Here is a 22,852-nt window from a genome sequence, read left to right as displayed (position 1 = left end):
TGCCAGGCGGTTAGCAAGTCTGGTTCCACTCTCTTGGGGTGTGTGTTCGGGCAGTCAGAGCTGAGTGTGGGAGGGGCCTTCGTGACTTCCTCAGGACGGAGGATCACTCAGGCGTGAGGGGAAGCCGAGCAGTGGGTGCCGCGTCTCTGTGGGAGTGCTGGCCCCTCAGCCCTAACTGTTGCTCCAGCACTGTTGTCACTGGGAGGTACACTGTGTGTGTCAGTGAGGGTGATGTGTACAACCCTCACAGAAAGGCTCTTTGAGGACCGAGCGTGGGAGTGAGTAGTTACATGGAGGTATGCCTTTATCTGTGCCCTTGGAGTTGTGGTGTGTGTGTGTGTGTGTGTGTGTGTGTGTGTCTGTGAGTCTGTCTGCCGGCTCATACATGCACTTGCTTTTTCAGGTAATGTCTTACACTGGCCTGGGGCTTTCTGATTTGGTGAGGCCATCTGGCCCATGAGCCTCCAGGACCCTTCTCTCCACTCTCCTGGTGTTCTACTGTCACCTGGGGTCTCTGCTTATGAGGTCAGCGCTTCACAGACGGAGCTCTTCTCCGCGCCCGAATTGTGTGGGTTACCTCACTTAGTGATCATAGACCTGTCCAGGCCACAAAGGATGCAGGGTACCGCCATCTCTATCTGTACTTTTAGACAAATATAACCTCCACACTGTTGCACAGAAATCAGACATTGCCAGGTTCTTGAACTTTATGGCCCATTGGGTGATCTCCTAGGGTTTGTCTGCAGAGGAGTGGGGTGTGCCAGGCCGTTCTGACTGGCATGGAGATCCGGTGCAGTCTCACAGGAGCCTCTGGGCTCGGGTATCGTGTACCAGTTTGTGAGGCCGCTTGTGAGACTGAGCTTGCAAGCAGTGGGTAGAGGGTGGAGGCACTGAGCTCTGCTCTTCCTCCCTCATGCTTTGTGCTGCCTGCCGAGGGGGCAAGATGCATGCTGTTGCTTTCACCTGGAAGTGAATTTAAAAGAGACCAGGAAGCCGGTGTGCTGAACTGTGTATTGTCCTCTGTGAGACATGGCTGCACTCCTGCAGAGAGAAAGGCTGCTCAAGGCAGTATTTCCAGGTGGGGACTTTGAGGGGTTCTTCTGTCCTGTCTCCATCTGTCTTTCCCCGTGATGACACGGAAGGGAGCAGGGAGTTCAGGCTGCCCTGGGTAGCACACCTCCATCGTCCCAGCTTCCCTTCTGTGAACAGCTACATGTAGCATTTAGTAACGACCCAGGTAACCCCGTGGGAAACGGGGATGCTGGGAGTCCAGTCAGACAGGGACGCTTGCTTTTGTCCTGTCGTTGGGCCCACGTGGAGAAGTCCTTCCAGGCTATCCTGCACAGGGGCGCTCAGGGTCACTGGCGCCTTGTTTTGTGTCCCAAAGGCCAGAGTGTCGGATATCTATCTCCCCGTTGCTCACTGTCCAGTGTTTGTGCGCAGTCTAGTTTGCCATGCCTGTCTGTTTGGGTGCTTCGCTTCTCTAGCTTCCCGTCTGCCCTGTAGCTAAGGTTACAGCCCTCTAGCATGGGTGGCCTTTGCTCCGCCTGTCCCTGAGTCCCTTTGCCAGACCTGGCTCCCATGTTAGTACTCAGCTGCTTGTCCTGCGACGATACCCCTCATACAGCTCATGTGCTTCCTGGGTTTGGGCTGGGGCACGTGTCCCACAGGGAAGGGTTTGCATGTGCATGTGTCTTAGCCAGCTAAGTCCTTGTAGCCCAAATTTCGGAGTCGTGTCCCTGCCTGTGAGTCCCCTTTCTGCCTCACCCCTTATTTCCACGGCCGCTTTCTCGGGCCAGCTCACCCATCTGGAGATGGAGCTCCAGCTCTGTCAGAGCAGGCCTCTCCGCCACCTCAGGCTGGGTGACACAGTAGTCTGTGCACCTGTCTGGGCCCAGTTCCTATGCTCACACACTGGCAGGGTGGTAGGACTGAATTTAAGGAAGGCGCGAGGGCTGACTGGGATACGTTGGTAGTATGTTTATTTTGACAGGTCTGAGTTGGGGACCAGGCACCAAGCACCCTGTGCCTGAGGCCATCCCAGCTGCGTGTTTAAAACAGCTCTTGATGCGTGGTGCTGGTGGTGTATTTTAGGTGCAGCTTTTGGGGCGGCCTTCATTCAGGTGGTGCACAGAAGGGCCCTGAGGGAGGACAGGCAGCCTGTAGCCCTCGCTTAGACTGTCTCAGTCTAGGCCTGTGCTCACCCAGGTGAGTGCCTCTGATCTTGCCTGGAGCCTGGGTCAGACCGAAGAAGCCCTGTGGATGCTGAACTTAGGAGACTCTCAGGCTCCCTCTGTCTAACTGCTTCTGCCCCTGTTCCCGCACTGCAGCACCCTTCTCTCTGCAGCCTCTGTGGCTTGTGACCATCCTTCACTCTGTCTCTTGCTCTGCAGGGGTGCTGATCTGGAACCCTCCGGATTGCTCCATTTCACATGGAGGTCGGTCCTGGGGTCCCAGAAAGCAGTTTTAGAAAGGCCTTTCCCACAAGTTCCCTAGACTAAAGGCTCAGTGCTCAGCTGCCAAACAATAGCCCTTATGTGTTTCTTCTGTCCGTGACTGTACAGCCTGGGCTGGAAGTGTTCTCTGGACACACAGCTGTGGGTTCAGGTGCTGGGACCTGTAGCGAGCAGGGACAGAGCTCGGACCAAATGCTGACGGTGAGGGAGGCTGGCTCTGGGCCCTGGTCTGGTCTTTGTGACTGGCCACTCCCTGGACGTGATCTGAGGTGGAGAGGCCGTGGTTGTCCCGTGTGACACAACAGGCTTGTAACCGCGTGTTCCTGTAGCAGAGGCTGTCTGTTACTCTTGGTCATGCTCAGTTTTGGTTTTCCTGTTCTACCTGACCCTGCCTAGCTTCCCAGTGTTGAATGAGCTTATAAAATATATAGACTACACAGTAAGAAAAAAGGTCTTTAAGTGTATATGTGAAATGGCTTGGCGTGGGATTCTGCAGATCTTCCAGTCCCAACTCCTCATTCTTTTCTCTGGGGGTCACCCTGTCATGTCTTGTAGCTGCTGGGTGTGTGTGTGTGTGTGTGTGTATGTGCATGTGTGTGTGTGTTGCGTGCACACGTTGTCCTTCCTCCTCTGAGGCTGGGATCTCCTAACAGTGCTGCCTAGATTCCTGGCCATCTTGAGACCCTGCATAGTCTGTCCTTCTGTTCAGTGTAGGGGTTTCCAGTCTTGAGGCCACAGACAAACAGAAGAAGTGATATCTTGATGGTCCCTGCGGTTTTATTTAGCACACATAACCAAGTAACAAACAGTATATACTTTTAGCACCAGGAAGTTAGAGCTCTTTTATTATAGACCTGGAGAAGATCATGCTCCTGTCATTTTCTACACTCACCACCAGGTATGTGTGTGTTTGCTGTGATTTCCGTGTTGGGTGGAAACAGTGACACCCTGTGCTGCTGATGGAGACTTCCAGCTTATAGTGCTGTGCTGTTTTGATAGACAGTTCTGTGTGTCAGAGTTTGGTCCTGTGTCCAGGGTTTGCTTTGTAAGTGTGGATGTTGCTCCATGGGGCTGCCCCAGAAGAGTAGGACGTGTTGACCAGGGACCTGACGTGTACGCAGGAAGCCCAGCACAGGAGCCCACACTGTCTGTTACAGGTATCCTTACGGACACGTCCACACCCATATTGGCAGTGGGTATGAGCGAGGGTGGGAGTGTTAGATGCCCTCACGCTGCTGTACCATGGAGCCTCTGTCCAGCATGTTTCCTGTGCTTGCTGCCCATTCCTAACAGGAGAGGTAGCAGCCTCACCGTGAGGTTTGCCAACAGCTATATTTCGGGTGCTTCAGTGTGTCCTGAAAAATGTGCATCGTGGCCTAGGAGGCTGTGTGCCTGCATTTTCATGTCCATGTCGCTGAGTTTTCTTATAGACATCCTTTCTTCTGTGCCCACCTCAGTACCTTGCCCATGGTCCTCACTTGCCACAGATTAGCTGCTTTGTCTCCATCTTGGCACTGCCCTCCACACGGCTCTCTCTCTGGTCAGGTTCAGATCCCCAGGCCGGAAGCATCTGGGGTGCAGGCCATGAGTGCCTTCTCCTGGGAGGTGTGTCTTTGGGAGCAGAGAGCAGCAGCAGGGGTGGAGGCTGGTTGGAAGTGGTGTATGTCCTCTACCTCCTGCCTCCAGCCTTTGTGTGCAGCGCGTCTGCCTGGCGGGGCCTCAGCAGCCTAACTAAGCCACAGTCTCCTCATCCTGGAGTCCAGGTGTGCCCTTGCCAGGTCTCCGCCTGAAGGGACGTTTTAAGACAGGTGTGTAGGGCTTTTGGTCCCTTTGCCAAGATGGAAGATGGTGACTGCTGCGCTTTCACTGGCCCTGGACTGCAGTGGCTGGATTGGATGAGGGAGCCAAGTTTTGAAAAGCCACCTCAGGTGACATGGTGCTATTGCCCTTGTCCCTGAGTGGCTGTGGTGTGCCCCGGACCAGTCGTGGGGGATTCAGTGTTTAATTCCAGCTATCTACCTTTGGTGACCCCAGTGGTACACCAGCCAAGATACTTTGACAGAAATACTTAGAGAACAGATGGTGTAGTGGAGATGTTGAATTAATATTGCCCCGAATGGCATTTGGGCGGGATGAGATGGAAGAGCTATCTTGCGTGTGTCCACCCTGGATTTGGGAAAAGAGCTTGGCTGTAATTAGAGGAGGAGCAAGTGAGGGTGCTGAGGCAGAGGTGGGGGGCACAGGAGCAGTGGCCCTGTGAGTGGAGCTCCGTGGCCACTGCTGGCCTCTGGGGAAGTACCTGTTGAGTCTCGTTGTGAGCTGCAATGAGTGGCTTACGCCATGACGTCTGAGGTGATGGGGATGATGAGGTTGCAGCAATTCAGACTTGGGTGTGGTGTGTGGACAGTGAGAGGCACCTTCAGGGTTTCAGTAAGGCCCTCTGCAGAGCAGAGCCCACCTCATGGCTGCCAACACCTCACTCCTTCTCACGGCTGACCGTGCTGCCTGCTGCTGGTGTGTGTTGAGGGAGGTTGATGAAGATGTCTGTCTGTCCTAATGTCTGTGTCGTGGGACTGCAGCGGGTCCCAGGATCGCTCCCAGCAGTAACAGGAACCACTGCCACTGCGACTCCCGCACTCTCATGTGGACATGCCATTGAGGAAGCTGCAGCTGTTTGCAGGGGGTGCCCAAAATCATGGCTGGTGGTGCATTTCCAACAGGAGGCGCCGTCACCACTCTGGGATGTGTCCTGTTCAGAACATGTTTTGCTGGAGTGTGCAGAAGTTTTATGCTTTAGGTTCTCAAGTGTGTGTGTGCTAACCGTGCTTGCTAAACTCCACACACTGGATTAAGCAGTGGCAGGACGGTCTTGGCCTGGTGGACGCCACCTGTTCCTTTGTGGTGGCCTGGATCTGTTACTGGGAAGAGAAGGGCTCTCTCAGGGACCTGGGGGAGGGCCTAGGGCTGGTCAGGATGACAGTGTGTCCACAGTCACAGGGGTGAGGCCAGAGCACATTCTGAGCTGTTGACTGAGGGACGGAACTGACCCTCTCAGAAACAGAAGGCACTGGAGGTAGCAGCTGGGAGGATGTTAGGATGTCCACAGTAGCTGCTGAGCACACCCGCTAGCAGGAGTGAAGGGCTGCTCACCTCCAAGTGACATGCTGAGGTTGTGCTCACACCCCGAGAGGTGACATGTTCCCACTCTCGAAATGCACACTGCAGGCGCCCACATGTTCCATGGCCTCACATGCCTATCCACTGGCAGGAGCGTGTGCTCAGTCACAGCTCACAGGCTCACAGCCCTTCTTCACAGATGTGCAGTTGCTGCCCTGATGGGTAAGGACCACACACAGGCAGCAGCGTGCCTGTTATTAGTACCCCAGAGAAAGACAGCATGAGCGCCCTGGCCCCATCCTGTCTGCTTTTCTCTGAGGAACTCGCTACTTCAGGAAGAGCAGCTGCTAGTGGTGCTTGTGTTGTGAGGCCGTGACCTTTGCTTGTTGAGCCCATGTGCTGCTGCTTGAGAGACTGTCTGTGGCACTGGTGCCCTGGGGAGGGGACTGGTGGCTTTCATTGTGTCCCTGGGAAGCCAGTTTGAAGTGTGGAAACAACTTCTTTCTATATTCCAACTCTGGATTAATGTGTTTTGGGAAGGGACACCCTTAAGTTGAAGAAGTTGACTGTTGAGTACTTGAACATACACAAGACCCAGTAAGGGTCACTGTCTGTCTGGCTGTCTGTCCCTGCCTCTCTGTCAGTCTGCCTCTGTCTCTCTCTTTTTCTCTCTCTGTCTCTGTCTGTATGTGTGTACATGTATGAGCCCATGCAGAGGCCAGAGCTTAGCTTTGATGGTTTCCTCAAATGCTTTTTACTTTGCTTTTTGAAAGCAGGTCTGTCAGCACCTGGAACTCACCAGTTTGGCCAGGTTCTTTGGTCAACAGGATCCAGTCATCCTCCTGGCTCTGTCTGCCCAGTGCCGGGATCATAGATGCACACTGTGGAACCCAGCTTTTTCCACATGGAAGCTGGGGTCGGAACTCAGATCCTCATGCGTGTGTGACAAGCCCTTTACTGACTGAGCCGTGCCCTCAGCCTTTGCTTCTGGACTGGGAAGGCACAGTCTTACTTAGTTTGCACGGACTCCCTTAAGATGTGAGAACTGACTTAGGAAACTAGCCTGATGTGAGCATGTGGCGTGCATGCCTGCAGCCAGGTGTCCAGTGAATGAGAGCGAGGACTGCAGTTTCCCATCAGGAACTTTCTATGGGAGCTTCCTATACGCTGGGACCATGCTCTTCTCTCTCTGTCATGTGCACACACAGTGTGTATGCATCTGTAAGGACTTGGAGAGCGTCTTGTCTGCTATGTGCAGTTGCACTGACAGGCTGTACATGCCCCTAGTGTTCTGTCAGTTTAATCCATCAGTGACAAGCCCGAGACCTGTGGCTTTCCATTTTGTGGCTCTTCCTGTGGCAGAGAGCAGGCAGGACAACAATGCTCCACAACGCTCGCTAATGGGTACAGACTTAGTGCAGCAAAGTGATTTCTGTAAAACAAAATAAACGCAGCAGGAAATAAGAGAGGAAACCAGTGTCTTGGTACACTGTGGGCAGGAGTGGCTTGATGTAGGGGTTTTGTTGCTGAAAAGCCTACAGCCCCCGTGGCTGGGACTGAAGTCACAGTTCCCAGCCTGAAGGAGTGAACCTGGAGTAGCGTCCTGTGGTTGCACTCATGTACAGATGTGTGTGGCACACATCTGCGTGCTCCCAGTGTCCTGAGAGCGCACTGCTGGAGCGCTCCGGAGAAGCCTGGCTGGAGAGCCACCTAAGATGCTTTGCGTTTATGGCACCTCATTACAGATGGCACGGGCTTGTCCTCCTGGAGACGGCCCCCGTGCATTCGTCCAGGAGCCCAGACAGGGTTGAAAGTGTTCAGGCAAAGACGGCATCTCTTCCTGCTGCTTCACATACATTTGAGAATCCTGTGTGGAAGCTCACGCAGATGCTCATTTTGGCAGGCACTGGGTGCTGGGTTCTTGCAGTTTCCAGTGCCAGGTTCTGCAGGTGAGCTGCCCCTGTCGGCAAAGATGAGCCTCTCACGTTTGCAGCCACACGCCGTCTCTAGGAGACAAGTGGCCATGTTGAGCGGTGAGCTTGAATGCCTTCCTCTGTTACCTGCTAGGGTGTGTGGTTGTTTTCATAGAACCCTTGCGTGTAAGTAGTATTCGTGAGCCATGCAGAATCGTGTCTGCGAGTAGGCGTGGCCTCCCAGGCTCTCAGGGCCCGTGTGTGTTCCTGTTCACTGCTTGCTGAGTGTGGTAGAGGCCCAGCCGCCCACCCGCCAGGTCCCACTTTGCTGGACTCAGATAGATGCATGTGTGCAATCTCTAACCATCTCCTAGCAGCACCTTGCACATCTGCTCACAGCATTTTTATTGGACAAACTAGAGAAGAGCATTCCGGGGCTAGATGTGCTGCTGTGTACAGGGGTGGGGTAGTGGGATGGGGTGGGGGTGGGACAGGGTGGGGTAGTGAGGTGGGGTGGGGCAGTGAAAGGGAAAAGTGTGAGAGAACCGTGGTGTCAGTAGATGTGTGCATGGTGAAATGACACACTCACAGCAGCCCTGACCTTGTCCTAGACAGTCGCGGTTAGCACACCGTGGGCTTGGAGAATGTTCACAAGCAACCGGAGATGTAAAATCTGACCTTCCTATGTCTGGTCCTTCTGAGTCTAAAGAAGGCGCTTCCCTGGGGGCTCACAGGGCAGAGCTCAGCACCTGGGAACTGAACTCATTTCTTAGTGTTAGTTTCGGTCACCACGAAGCTGCAGCTGGGTAGTGGCCTCCCACAGCCTGCCTGGGCTTGCACGGTCAGCCACACAGCCATCCTGCATACAGCCTCACGTTAATGTCTGTGGCTGGAGAGCACAGCAGACACGTGCAGAGAGTCGAGGTAGCATTTAGCTTTCTGAGCCTTCTGGCCCTGCCCAGGGAAGCCAAGGTGGTCCTGGTCCCTCAAAGCTGGAAGCTGCCGCAGCGTCAGTGATCATGGCTAACGGGGTATTGTTAGGGAAGGCAGGGTGCATCCTGTGAAGTGTGACTTCACGTCTTCCCCGGGAATCAGTCTCTGTAAACATTCTCCCGTGGACCACCCTCCTGTGGGCCCCGACTACTTAGTAGAAGGGCTGTGCGTGCCAGCGTTAAACTGGGTCACGTTACAGCCGCTCCGGCAGCTGCCAATCCGGACGATTTAAATGAATGTAGTATTTGCACTATATATGTGGTTCAGCATTTTTAGAGCTCAGTCCTTCTGTGACTCCAGGGTGTATTAATTGGTGTTTGTATACTGGCAAGCAAAATCTTAAGGCCTGGCAAAATGTGCTTTTCAGCTCTTCCTCCAAAACATACTTAATTCAGGGTATTGTTTGCATCATGTGTCTGAGTTCTCACTTAGATCTCAGTAAAATTGATGACTGGAGTGTTTATTTCTCCCGTGAGGTAATGAAGGATTTGGGGGGTAGGGTGTTCTCACTGGCTCGCCTCCTAGGAAGTGGTTAGCAGGAAGTCCAGCAGCTTGCTTTGGGCAGGTACCTGCTTTGTGCTCCAGCCAGTACTGTCATTAAAGTGGTGGTGACTCGGATGCTATGTCACAAAAAAGCAGAGGAACGAGATACTGTCTGCTCTGTGGCATCAGCAGCCGCTCTGAGTTTCTTCATGGGGCAGAGGGTGGGTGTTAGGTGAGAGGCTGGAAGTGGGGCAGCCTTTGGAGTCAGGCAGATCTCTGTTGCTTGGGGTGACGTGGTTCTTTGTAGAAACGGGTTGTAGCTAAAGTGTACTTAACGCTCAACTGAGAGGAAAGGTGTATTTCTGTGTTGATTTTGCTACTGTTCATTTCTAAAGGGATTTGACAAAGTGTTTTTGTTTGTTAGACACAGCGTGGTGAAAGCTCTCTTTTGAGTAAGGCTCTGTGAGAAGTCTCTCGGCTGCTCTTAGCCTGGACTGTTTGTGAAGTTCAGTGAAGGCTTCCCGAATTCTGACACTGGCTTTGATTTCTTCTGGTGTCATGGCCCTTCCGGCCCCTCCAGTTTTCAGCATTCCTGAGTTATTGGCAACCTTGGTCTTCGTGGTGATGGGGAGGGTGCCAGAGCCGGAGCTGGCCGGTGTCCCCGGAGCAGGGTAGCCCAGCTGTCTTCAGGGCTCTGGTGAACAGCACTTTGTAACAGCATGCTCCATCCGGCTGCTTAGGCTGGGGGCTCCGCAGAGCCTGGAAATGGGGCTCTTCATCTAAAGGGTCACGTGCCCGGGAGCTGCTTCAGGAAGATAGGTCTGCTGTCAGGCCTGAGCGCTGCTCTGTGTGGCCTGGGAGCCCCAGATGCACATGGACTTATCCTGAAGCCTGCCTCCCTGAGTGGCCTGGTGCCTGCTATTCCAGCATGTGTTGGCTTTGCGGTATTTACTTTCCCAGAGACAAGTCACTGACACAAGACTCAGAAAATAGCAAACTGTGAACAAGTCACAGGATGTGTTAATTTCAGAGCAAGTAGGTGTACATGCTGGGTGCGCTTGGATTCAAAACCCTGACCTTGTGTTGGATTAAAGTCTCTTACTGCCCTAGTAGGAAGGGTTAGTAACTAGGGGAGTGCCCATCCTTGTTCACGCTTGAGTTTCTCAGAGTCCCTTGGGTCCTCAGCTGTGACCACCAGTCTTCATAGTAAGGGAAAGGACACAGAGGTGTCGTGCCTTTTACAAAAGATTTTATTTACTTTGGAAGATGGAGTGTCTCTTCTGTTTGGCTTTTTGTTTGTTAAAAGGTAACTTCCTTGCAGAGGAATCCCATGTAGACCACACATATTTTTTGCAATTGATTGCATGTGGCGTCCATTGCCCTGGTCTAAAGGACCTGCTGGAAAGACCATGGAGTCATAGAAAGTCATGTGGACGTTTCTCTGTATCTGGGAACTGTTGCTGTGGTACTTGCTTTAATTTATTTAAGGTCTGCTAAAATTGACAGGAAGATCTTGTTTAAGACCACTGAATTCCGCCATCCTCGTTCCGCCACCTCCTTTTCCAGATGCAGCGTAGCTGAGGCCACTTGCAGAGAGACGTACCCTGCCTGGCTCCTTGTTTTCTGATGCCTCTGAGCTGGCGTGGCTGGGTGGCTGTTGCTGCCTCTGCTGTTGGCTGTGGGTCCATGTCCTTGCCTGAGTGGAGGAGCTGGGAGGAGGGCTCTCACGAAAGCAGGGCCTGCACTCGGGTCTTCCCCTCAGAGGGGAAAGGACTCCTGCTCATAATGGATTCTTGGTGGCTTGAGGACACAGAAGCCCGCAGGCCTGGCCCTGTGGTCTGCACACTCCGCAGCAGTGAATACAGCCCTTTATGGACCTCCGAGGGACCCCAGCCTGGGGACACTGAACCACAATTGTTCATCCTGTGCAGAATGCCTTGTGAGGAGAGGGCCTCTTCATTGTTGTTAGGGCCTTCCCCATTTGTGCAGATAATACGCGTTTTGTCTCCAGAAGTCAGATAAGCTTGCTCAGGATGTTAATGATGTATTTTAATTCGAGGCTCATAATTCTGCAGTGTGACTTGCGAGGCCTTCCATTGTCTCCAGGAGAACAAGCTCACAGTGTCCTGCGCCACAGCCCGGCAGCTCCCACATGGCGTGTCAGGCGTGCTGGGCCCTGCACCCACTCCAGCTCCTGGAGTTCCTGGAGCTGCCTGAAGACACCCCAGGCAGAGCTCCCCGCTTCTTCTGTGACTCCCGGGGCCTCTGTGCTCCTGCCTCTGCAGAGACAGGCTTACTACCCTTACCCTTTCCCTAGGTTGAGCTGTGTTACAAGCTGATGGTCAGTGGGGGCATTGCCCTGGCCCTCTGGGCCTCCTGATGCCCTGTAGCCCATGTTCCTGGTCTGCTCTGTTCCCTCTGTTCCCAGAGGAGGGAGCACACAGCCATGTCTCCACAGCAGGCCTCCAGCCCTGGCAGGCGCCAGGCTCCCTTCAAATCCAGTTTCTCTCTGGAAGAGGCTTCAAAAGGACATTGACACAGACAAGCCACCTGGCCTTGGGGAAGCCAGAGCAGTGTAGAGCACAGCAGAGTTAATGAGGGAGTCAGAACTCAGCAAGTCTTAGACTAGATGGAGCTGGGAAGGCAGCAGACTCCAGCTTCACCGCCAAGTCAGCAGATCCAACAGTCTCAGACTGGTCAGAGGGAGCCCTAGTCCCCCGTCGTTCCAGCAGATATGACAGGGTTCCTCAGCGTTGGTTTCCTCTCTCCTGGCCTTTGTTCCCCCTCCTAAAACAGCTTCAGGTTCAGACAGACACTGGGAGTGGTTGCTTTGAAGTGGGTATCAGAACTTGAAAATTCGCTTTCTCGTTCTTTTCTCGAGGTGATTCTCTGATAAGTAGTGTCAACTTTGCTAGTTTAGGGGAGAACAGGGAAGCCATGCAGCCTTTGTTCTGTATTGGTTCCAGTCACAGGCAGAGAGCTCAGCTTGGCTGTCACAACTTCACGTAAAAATGTCCCTACAAACCACGGCAAGGGTGGCTGGGTTTATAAAGCGTCTTGCTCAGCTGGTCAGAAAAGGATTGTCTTGAGGTATCAGGAAAAGCTGCAAGGCCTTCCTGGGTGAGCCCCACTTCCTTGTTCTGCCTTCAGGGTGGCTCTGTCTCCTTCTGTGGGGGAAGGCTTTGTGGCTGGGAGTGGAGGAGGGGTTCTTCATAGGTCTTACAGCAGCCCTCCTCAAAACTGAGGGGGCGTTTGTATAGACCCTAAGTATTAAGAAGTTCTTCAAATTGGAGTTGGGAAAGGGTAGTTTCCTGTACTGTATTCCTGAGCACCCCAGCTTCTTGGAGCTTGTGAGGAGAGGGTGATGGGGGTAAGGTGAGGTGGAGGGCCCAGCGTGGGAGTGGGGCAGGGCCAGAGTATTTCGTATTTCTTATTGGAGTGGTATTTGAGGCTTACGTAATGTCTTTGGGAATAAATTCCCAGTTCCGTGCAAACAGGAGGGACTACCACTAGCTCCAGTGCCCTGAGCCCCGGGGTTAATGTGTAGAGTACCTTGAGATTGCTCGTCACACATGGGCCTAGAAGTGGGAATGAGCCAGCAGTGTTCCCCAGTGCCGTTTGATGCAGGGTCCATCTCACAGGTGTCCTGGTGCTGTGTGTGTGTGTGTGTGGGGGGGGTGTTCGTGGCCCCGGGTGAGGGCGTTTTAACTGGGTTGATAACTGAAGAGAAGGTTAGAAGGGCCCTGCCACCAGTCATTAGCTGCATCTCAGGCCCGTCCAAAGCTGCTGTTCAGTCCCTTTGCATTTACTGACTCCAGTACTGTAATGTCAGAGACCAGGTGTTCATTCGTTTGGGAGTCACTCACTAAAAGTCTCTGAGACGCTGAGCATCTGTACCGAGTGCACTGAGTGCATTACTGTCATTGCTCTTTGAAGATGGAGAAATTGACTGGGGGCGGGGCACGGGGCAAGGCAGAGAATTTTGTGAACCAAGTGAGTGGCAGGCCTGGGTGTTGGTCCAGGTGGGCTGCTGCTCTGTCAGCACCTGTTGTCAAGCCATCCCATTCATCCGTGTGTCAGCGGGAGGTCAGTCAGGAAGGCTGTAGCTGGAACAGTTGGAGGGCAGTCTCACGACTGGATACTTGAGTCCTAGAAGTATCCAGGGACTGGGCGCAGGGGACTGGGCACAGGGTGCAGGGCGCAGGGCACAGTGTGGAGGGGCGCAGGGGACTGGGCACAGGGTGCAGGGCGCAGGGCACAGTGTGGAGGGGCGCAGGGGACTGGGCGCAGGGGTGCAGGGCACAGGGGACAGGGCTGTCTAGGGTGTTGCATCCCAGGTTCTCAGATCCCCTTCACCTAGTTACATCACCCAGGTGATAAAGGGTCAGAAGAAGCTGCTTGCGCTGTGACAACTTGTCAGGCCTGGGCTGTGCCTGTGTTATGTTTATGGAGTTGTTTTTCAAAGTTCAGCCATACAGTTTTTTTTCTGAATTTTTGTTTTCTTTCTATTTTCTTCATCTCTATCATATATTTTTAAAATCTAAGATGCATTAATCACTTTCTCCCCCTTTTTAAGAACGTGATTATGTACCTTTTATGAAATAAAATACACCATTTAGAAGTTTTTCAAAGTGGTGTCTAAAAAGCAGCTTTGCCCCAATCTTTGTTCCTCTGGAGAAAGCTGCACACAGAGCAGAGGCCCATTGGAAAGCTGTTTTAAAATGCCAGATAGCCAAAACAGTTCGTCAAAGCCCTGCCTAATTCTAAGTTTCAGCCTTGGAAAAAAAATTGGTATACATTGTTCAAAACCCACAGACTATTTCAAGTGAGCCCTGCTGTCCTCACATAGCAGAGTCCACCTCGGCCCCCTCCTCGTGCTTGTGCAGCTCAGGACTGCCAGGTCGTCTGGGCTGAGCTAGCAAGCCAGCATGTATTGGTTTTCCAAGGCCGGTTACTCTCTGGTTGAGGTGCTTTGTGGATGCTCTGGTTAGCCAGGTGGTGTTGACTGTTCGGTCAGACCCTGCTTAGTCACAGGGTACCACACACGCATGTGCTGTTGCCTGCCAGGTACAGATGTGGTGGGTAACTCGTTGGAGCCTGGCTGGCCGCTGTGGCCTTGGGCTTTAAGGACAGTAGTTTGTATGAGTGGCTGGACACTACCTGCGATTGCTGTAGCCATCAGACTTCTGCGCCCAGTATTTATGGTGAGCTTCGCAGGTGACAGCCTTGACTATCACCAGTTTGTACCTGTAGCTGAAGGGATGAGTTCAGAGCTCTGTTGGTTTGGCCCCTGAGTGACCCTGTGGGGATGTGAGGTAGAACAAGGCTTGGTCCCCAGCCTGCATTACCAGGAGCAGTGGCCCAGCCTCTGGTCAGAATGGCTCAGTCCCCTGCAGCGTGCCTTAGCCAGTGTTGACCTGGGTTGGCCATGGGCAATCTTCATGTCTGCACGGCTGTTGTTTGCTCTTCAGGGCTGTTAAGTGCTCTGAAATCCAGCCTGGGTGCTTCTTCTGGGCTTTGTTTCAGGGCTTTTTATTGAGGAGGGAGGCTGGGCTGCCTGTGGCACCGAACCCTGCCCTGAATGAGTGCCTTCCTGTTCACTAGTTTGGGGGATGGCTGTGTAGAACACGGAAGCTCCCCACCCAGGTCTCTGGGCTGGTGAGGGCAGGTGTCCATGTGTGCCTGGGGTTGGTAAGCACTGAGGAGAAGAAGGGCAGGCGTGTGTCACTGGCAGGGCAGAGCTGCACAGAGCCCTTTGTGAAGGTCCTCCAGGTACCCAGGGCTCTGTCTTCTCATTTCCTTACATCTCCAACAGGTGGGAGATGCACCAGGGGTGTGAAGTGCGGGGGAAGGGGAGGGAGCAGAGGGCCAGGCCGGCTTTGCAGTGGAGTCACAGAGCTGCGATTCCACATCTCACCCCTGTAGCTGAGGTGGAGCAGGTGTCAGCAGGCCGCAATGGTGGCGGCACCTGCACCTGCAGGCCTACGTGCCCCAGGTGTTCCCCTTCACCCCGGTGCTCCGTGGGCAGCCGCTGCGGTCCCTGCTTACCCGTGGCTCTTTCTGAGTCTCTTCTCAGGCCCTGGCATGTGACTGCTTAGCTCTCTTGGGTAGCTGAATGGCACTGGACGCCACTGATGGGCGTGTGGCAGTACACTGGAGTCTGAAGTTACTTCAGGTCCACTCAACCTCAGATTTTGGTTTTCTTCAGTTTATCGCCAGACAGTTCTTTAAACATAAGACTTTTATACCCTATTTTGTCTTTAAGTTACATGTACAGAATTTTTCCTTCATATTTTTATATGTTTCTCATCTAGCATTTTCAGGGGAACTGGAGTAGTGTCTGGGAATTGTGGCACTTTCTTGGAATTATTTGCCTTCTATGTTAAGTGACCGTAAATAACTATACAGCCACAAAAGCTTCTTGATAAAATTATTTAAGTTGGCTTTGTCTTTGAGATGTGGTCACGATCACCTCCTTTACCAGCTTCAAGAAGCTTATGATTTTGCTTTACTTATGGAGGCAGTGAGCTTTTTGGGCTCTGTATCTGCTGTTGGGCTCTGCTGGACAGTCTCTGAAGGAGCCAGGAAAGCACACCCTTGCAGAAGGCTGCCCAGCTTGGCCTCCATATGCTCATTTAGTTGCCCTAGAGACCTGTAGGGGGCGCTGTCCAGCCTGTGCAATTTAGGTTCTTTGGAGGCCTGTAGGGGGCTCTCGTCTGCATGCTCAGCATGTGCTGTGTCAGCAGGCTCTGGAGGGGAAAGCCCTTCCAACAGAAGCAACAGCTGTTCTGTGGCAGGCAGCCGTGTCTCCATCTATCTCATGGCTCCTGCCGGCCCTAGGAGGGCTGGGTCCTCTCCTCAGCTCCTTCTGTGTTTTCAGGTCACTCTGAGATTTCTAACCCGTGGAGTGTTTGTGTCCGCGCTGCTCTCAGGTTGTCTGCCATGTCCAGCGGTTGGCAGCACCTCTGCTGGTTGATCCTTTCCTTTAAGGCTTATCTCAGCGAATAGGTTCAGGCGATACCCAGAGCAGGCCAGGAACTGGCACCTAAGGCTCTCTGGGAAGAAACCCTATTAATGTGGTTGACAGTGTGAGCACACTGTGACCCTACAACAAAAACTAGGTGTGTGGCTTCTTTGTGTTCTGTAAAATTCTGTGTGTATGTGTGTGTGTGTCTCTGTGTGCGCACTTGCATGCTTGTGCCTGCCTGCCTGCTTGCCTGTCTCAGCATCATACCCTGCTCAGCACTGGGCATAAGCACATAGGCTGTCAGGTTAGGTGGCTGTCAGGGAGTGGGTAGGACCCAGGGAGGAACCTGCCTCTCCTTCTCTGGTGGATGGGTAGGCGTGGAGTGGCGTGACCAGAGTACGTGATGATGTGTGGACTCAGCATGGCCTGGGCACCATAACCTGGTCATTGTTGGGGCCAGGATTTGAGTCTGACCCGTGAGGACACAGTGAATCGGGAAGGAAGGCACAGAGCCTTTTGGTTGAAGGCGGTCTTCCTAGAGTCAGGACTCGGTCTTGGGGAGCTTGGGGTCCCTTTGGATGCATACGAGCAAGGAGCGTGTGTGGGAAGGCAATTGTAGGCCAGGACAGATGTGCGTGGTTGCTCGGTTTGTGCTTGCACTGTAGGCAGCACTTGCACACGTAGCCCAGACAGGGTAGCTGCCGCCGAGGATCCACGGCCTCAGGATTGGGTGTTTCTGCTTTATGTCCCTGTACGTTCCTAACGGAGGGCTTGCCTCTTCAGCCCTAAATCCGGCAGCATCCCTTTTAGCTACTGCCAGCTGTACCCTCCAAGACTCAGGAAGGGCGGGTTCCGGGTTCAGCCAGACTCTGCCTCCCATCCTTTCAACTCTGCTTCCCTGTCCCTTACGTCCTCTTGTGCGGAAGCCTGCTTTTCTCCACACTCAACACGGTTCTGCAGGTTTTCGTAAAGATTCCCCTTCTGGTGGAGGTGTGTAGGAGTTACCTATGTTAGCATGACTATTGCTGTGGACCTTTAAAGGGGCAAGTGGCTCAGCACTCACCTGTTGCCGTGTTCAGGAGTGTCCTTGCCCTTTAGTTCAGAGTGAGCGGCTTCCTCAGTGGGGTACCCAGAAACTGAGCACAGGCAGTGCTGTGCACACGATTAATGAGGGTTCTGTCTCTGTCACAGGTGCTTGCTGCCGTCTGCTGCATCACGGAACATGCACCCGCTGGTCAGAAGTACCTCTCTGCCCGCTGGGCGGCAGGGGCCCCTCTGAAAATGGCGATATAAGACACAGCTTCGGGCCCTCACGACACAAGGCTTTGCGTGACACCACGTCGTCCCGATGGACCACAGCAGAGAGGCTGAGATGGAGCTGAGGAGAGGACCCAGCCCACCCAGGGCCGGCAGGAGCCACGAGGTGGACGGGGACAAGGCTGCCTGCCACAGCTGCTGCATCTGTGGCAAGAGCTTTCCCTTCCAGAGCTCCCTGTCACAGCACATGCGCAAGCACACGGGGGAGAAGCCCTACAAGTGCCCCTACTGTGACCACAGGGCTTCCCAGAAGGGCAACCTCAAGATTCACATCCGCAGCCACCGGACAGGGACTTTGATCCAGGGGCACGAGCCGGAGGCCGGCGAGGCGCAGCTGGGTGAGATGCGCGTCTCCGAGGGCCCGGATGGGTGTGCCAGCCCCACCAAGAGCACCTCGGCCTGCAACCGCATGCTCAACGGGGCCGTGCAGGTGGACGGCAGCAAGATCCTGCTGAGGAGCAGCCGCAAGGAGGTGGAGGTGATGGCAGGCGCCCAGGAAGACGCGGAGGCCGCTGTGCAGTGCCCCTTCTGCAAGAGCCGGTTCCCGCGCCAGAAGGACCTGGAGCTGCACGTGCACCAAGCGCACAAGCCCTTCAAGTGCAGGCTGTGCAGCTACGTCGCCCTGCGGGAGGAGTCGCTGCTGAGCCACGTCGAGAGGGAGCACATCACAGCCCAGGTGCCCAATGGCGGCGAGGCCTGCGTGGAGAACGGCAAACCCGAGCTGAGCCCCGGCGAGTTCCCGTGCGAGGTGTGTGGCCAGGCCTTCAGCCAGACCTGGTTCCTCAAGGCTCACATGAAGAAGCACCGAGGCTCCTTTGACCACGGCTGCCACATCTGCGGCCGGAGATTCAAAGAGCCGTGGTTCCTCAAGAACCACATGAAGGCGCACGGCCCCAAGGCGGGAAGCAAGAACAGGCCTAAGAGCGAGCTGGACCCCATCGCCACCATCAACAACGTGGTTCAGGAGGAGGTCATCGTCGCCGGCCTGTCCCTCTACGAGGTCTGCACAAAGTGCGGGAACCTGTTTACAAACCTGGACAGCTTGAACGCCCATAACGCCATACACCGGAAAGTTGAAGCAAGCCGGACTCGAGCCCCGGCTGAGGAGGGGGACGCGGAGGGCCCCCTGGACAGTAAGCAGCTCTTCTTACAGTGCCTGAACCTGACACCGTGCGTGGCTGGTGATGTTTCCCCCAGTGGGCAGTCTGGGCGGCGGGTGCCCGAGCTGGACCCCGTGAACAGCTATCAGGCCTGGCAGCTGGCCACCAGGGGCAAGGTGGCTGAGCCGGCTGAGTACCTCAAGTACGGGACCTGGGATGAAGCGCTGGCAGGGGACGTAGCCTTTGACAAGGACAAGCGTGAGTACATACTGGTGAGCCAGGAGAAACGCAAGCGTGAACAGGACGCCCCTTCTACCCAGGGCCCCCCCAGGAAGAGGGCCAGTGTCCCTGGGGACCCCATGCTTCCCGGCCACCTGGACCCCCGGCCTGCCTCGCGCCCCAGCCGCAGGGCCGCGGCCACCACTGGCCAGGGCAAGTCCTCCGAGTGCTTCGAGTGCGGCAAGATCTTCCGCACCTACCACCAGATGGTGCTCCACTCCCGCGTGCACCGCCGTGCTCGCCGAGACAGGGACCTCGAAGGGGACAGGGCGGTGCGGGCCCGCTGCGGTTCCCTCAGCGAGGGTGACTCCACGTCCCAGCCAAGCAGCCCCGGCTCGGCCTGCGCCATCGCCGACTCCCCAGGCCAGAGCTCTGGCCTGGCCGAGGAGGTGGTGGATGATAGCGGTGAGGAGGCTGTGCCCGAGCCCATAGCAGGTGAGTGGGGGCAGCGGGGTGGGTCGGGTATCTGCAGCCCACTAGCCCTTTTCCTGGACCAGGACCTGGGCGGTCCTGCTGGGGTGCTCTCGGAAGCCCTGTGCTGTGATGGCCTTGTGCCCTGTTTCTGGTTTGGGCTCAGAGTCCTGTGTCCAGAGGCTGGGCGCTGGGCATCCTGCACTGCGGGTGCTAAGCTGGCACTGCCGTAAACCGACGCTGTCGTGTCCTCCTGGTCTCCTTATGGCTGCTCACCACCAAGGCTGCACTAATGAACACTTGGTTTCCTCAGTGTGTGTTCTCCTCTGGTGTCCGTAGTCCGTCAGTAAGGGGTGAGTCCAGGACTCCTCCGGAATGCCCTTCCACAAGTACATGTGCTTGTGTGTGCTCGCCATACACATGAAAGATACCACGTATAAACACCGAAACCATACTTACTCAGGTTCAAGCATGCACACATGCAGACACAGACATGCACATGCACGCGTGTGCCTCGTGCCTCGCATATGTACATAGCGCATCATGGTCCCAAACATGCACATACAGAAGTATACATCTGCACAGGCATTCAAGAACACAAATAGACACCAGAGCACTCATGTCCACATGCATGTGCACAGACAAGCACACATGCATATGTACACATAAACACGCACACATTACAGCGCATGCATCGATACACACGTGGAGATCATAAACATAGACCACGTGTTGATGTACAGTCATACATGCCCACATATTTAACATACACCGAACACATGCCATGTGCTTATCCTCACACATATGCACACACTCACACAATATACTTTACATGCTCTTGTATACACACTTTCCTCTTCCACTCTTCCTGCCAGACACGTGCATAGAAGACTAAGATCTGTGTGGTTACAGTAGGTCTCCTTGGCGTCAGGTAACCTGTGGCCTCGGAGACTGGGAACTGGAGCGGACTTCTTTTCAAACTGCAGCTGTGAAGATGTTTCTAGGTCCCTGGTTTGACCCTTCACAGTTCCCCCTTTGAAAACACCCGTTTTAAGCATTTGGTGTTGCCTAGGCTGTTCTGCCATGGCAGCTGCTGAGAGGAAGAGGCTTGTGGGCCGAGCCTGTGGCTGCACACAGCCGGGGTGCCCTGTAGCTGCCGGGCACTGTCCTGGCACCTGAGGTTGGGGCTTGCGGGCAGAGGAGCCCAGCGCAGAGCTATGGGGACGGGGATGCAGCCAGGGTGGGGACGGGCAGGGGAACTTGCTTTCCTTCCTCGGGGTGATTGGGTCTAAGTACTAGATGTGCCTGGTGTGGTGCAGGGCTCTCTGCTGCCTGGCTCTGCAGAGGCATCGAACCTGGACACCAGGCAGTTCTCCAGCCCTTTGCGCCTCTGCGGGGGAGGCGGGTCTCAGCACCTGCAGGGCCGAGTGAACCAGGAAGGCGCGCTGCCTGCAGGCTGTTTGCTTCGAGGGTGGGGACAGGTGCTTGGCCAGGGAGGCTCTCTGCTGAAGCTCTTCCGCACTCTTTCTGCAGCTGAAGGTGCAGAGCCGGGCCAGCCAGTGAGGCCCGTTGACCTTCTTGAACTTTAAGCCCCCTTTTATGTTTGCACACCTGTTTATGTGACTGGTAGTGTTTTGATGGTGCGGTGATTTTGTTAGCGAGTGTTCGGTGAAATGTTAGGGAAGCACTGTGTCTTTTTTTTTTTCCACTTTGAGGAAAAAGTTTTTACTTTTGTAGTGTTAGCGTCTGACCCTACGGCCTTGCCTAGGTCTGACATGAGCACTTTCCCGTGAGTGACAGTGCCTGTGTCTTTACTTTTCTGTTTTAAGACAAGGTCTCGCTGAGGTGTTGAGACAAGCTTTAGACTCACTTTGTAGCCCAAGTTGGCCTTCAACCTTTACTCCTCCTTGGCCTCCGCAGTAGCTGAGAGTTCACACTTTGACCCCTGGGTCCAGCAGGAGGCAGACATTGCCCCCGTCCATTGTGAGGAAGTCGGGGGTTCCTCATGAGCTAACCCAGTGGCCCCGTCAAAGCCGGGCAGTTGCCGAGCCAAGCTGAGTTTTTCTTTAAAGAGGTTCCAGAGAATTGTGTGTGCGTGCCTGCTTCTCTGTGGAAACGCCCTGGCCATGGAGTCCAGAAGCTGGCACAGCTCCTGAAACTGGAGTTAGGAGCGACTGTGAGCCGAGGATGCAGGGGCCAGGCTCGCGCCCTTGTGAGAATGGCCTGCGTTCTTGGATGCTGAGCTGTCTCAGCTCTAGTTAAAGAACAATTTTCCTTGAGTTCGTTATTAAGCATCAGAGACCGTTGTTTCCTTTGTACAGGAGTGGAGAAGTTTCTCTGTCTAGTGCTGACCTCCATCTCTTCAGTGCTGGGACTGTAGGCTTGCACTAATACAGTGGGTTTACGAGTTGCTGGGTAGCGAACTCCTAGACAAACATTTCACCGCTGAGCTAAATTCCTTATACACGTGTACTTACATTATCCTATAATAAAGTGTCATATTTGAATTTAATATGGGAAGAGAGAGGGGAAGATGCAACTTAGTAAGAAAGGAGAAAGGTTGATGTCACGGTGGGTGCCGAGGAGCCTTGTGGATCTGCTGACATCATTTCCTGTGGTCCCAAGGACAGTGGCTTCCCCACTAATGCCCAGGCTGTGTATTAGCATCAAGTTATGGAGTCGTAGCATCTCTGAAGGAGACGGGCATGTCACATGGCCACATCATGTGACTATTCTCACTCTGCGGAGGCTTTGGGCTGGCTGTTTTTGAAAAGACACCTTTGAGTGCTGGGAGCTGCGCAGTGCCCCCTTCTGCTCTCTTCCCTCAGAGTACGCACAGAGCATCGGCCAATGCTCTCTTATCCTGTTATTAAGATTGCAGGTATTTAAACCAGGCATTTTATATGCCCATGAGACACTGCAAGTTTGCAGAAACCAGTGATGCATGATGGTTTCCAGAGAGCCAGCCTGACAGCTGCATTTGACATGGTGCTCAGCTCTCTGTGTTAATTCCATTGGTGCTGTGATCTCACCTGCATGGCAGCCTGGACGTCCAGGGCTTGATGTGGATGCTGGAGGAGAGTCATAGGAGGCTGTCTCGGTCACAGTGGTTCCTTCTGAACATGGTCTGGACTAGGCAGCCGTCGTCATGCCTGATACACGTATCCATGTGGCATTGTAAGAGTGTGGAAAGACACTGAGCTCCAGTTGTTGAAAAGGGACTTGGCACGGGTAGAAACTGTATTTGACCACTGCAGAAATGTGTATTTTTAATGGAGAGGTACAGGGTATATGTAAGTGTATAGAATCCCAGACTCAGAAAACCATCAACTTGGGTGTGTAGACCTCAAGGCGGTGGGTGAGAAGGACACTGTGTCTGGAGCGTGTTTGAACTTGCACTTGGAGGAGCTGCCAGCGACTTAGTGAGCAGGGTGGTCTGGGGGTTGGCCGTCCTATCTGCCCAGCTGCCCTGCTGGGCCGGGGTGGACCTCTGCGCGACTTGCAGGTGTTCACCTGCTGGCCCTGTGAGCAGCCGGGAGCTGCCGTGCTGCTCACGGTGTCGCCACGCTGACGTGTGACTCCCAGTTCTCACGCACTTCTCTTAGACCCTTGTTCTGTGGCACCTGCCTGCAGCCCCTGTCGCCATGTTTCCATTGGCTTGTCACAGGGTTGGATGTGTGCTGCGTGTGTTTATTTAGTTATAAATAGACACTTGAAAACTCTCCTATTAACTTATTTGATACTAAAAGTTAGCCCTATTTTCTGCACACCTCCGTGTACTGTCTCCCTCTACCAGTTTAGACAACGAGATTACAG

General features: G+C 54.2%; 1 protein-coding gene across 8 annotated transcripts in view; it reads left to right on the top strand.

Annotated features, from left to right (window-relative positions):
- Window positions 1–22,852, top strand: part of Znf516 (zinc finger protein 516) — an 86,853-nt gene that overhangs the window by 22,483 nt on the left and 41,518 nt on the right. For all 8 annotated transcript variants that reach the window (XM_060376983.1, XM_021656426.2, XM_021656427.2 and 5 more), the window contains exon 2: window positions 17,121–19,060. In XM_060376983.1, the coding sequence (XP_060232966.1) occupies window positions 17,278–19,060 (1,783 nt within the window). In that variant the 5' untranslated portion in view covers window positions 17,121–17,277. The remainder of the gene's footprint in view (window positions 1–17,120; window positions 19,061–22,852) is intronic.

This window comes from Meriones unguiculatus, chromosome 2 (assembly GCF_030254825.1).
Source record: "Meriones unguiculatus strain TT.TT164.6M chromosome 2, Bangor_MerUng_6.1, whole genome shotgun sequence".
In the NCBI taxonomy this organism is placed as follows: Eukaryota; Metazoa; Chordata; class Mammalia; order Rodentia; family Muridae; genus Meriones; species Meriones unguiculatus.
The sequence above is the reverse complement of the archived record's forward strand: the minus strand, read 5'-3'. Positions and strand labels throughout refer to the sequence as shown.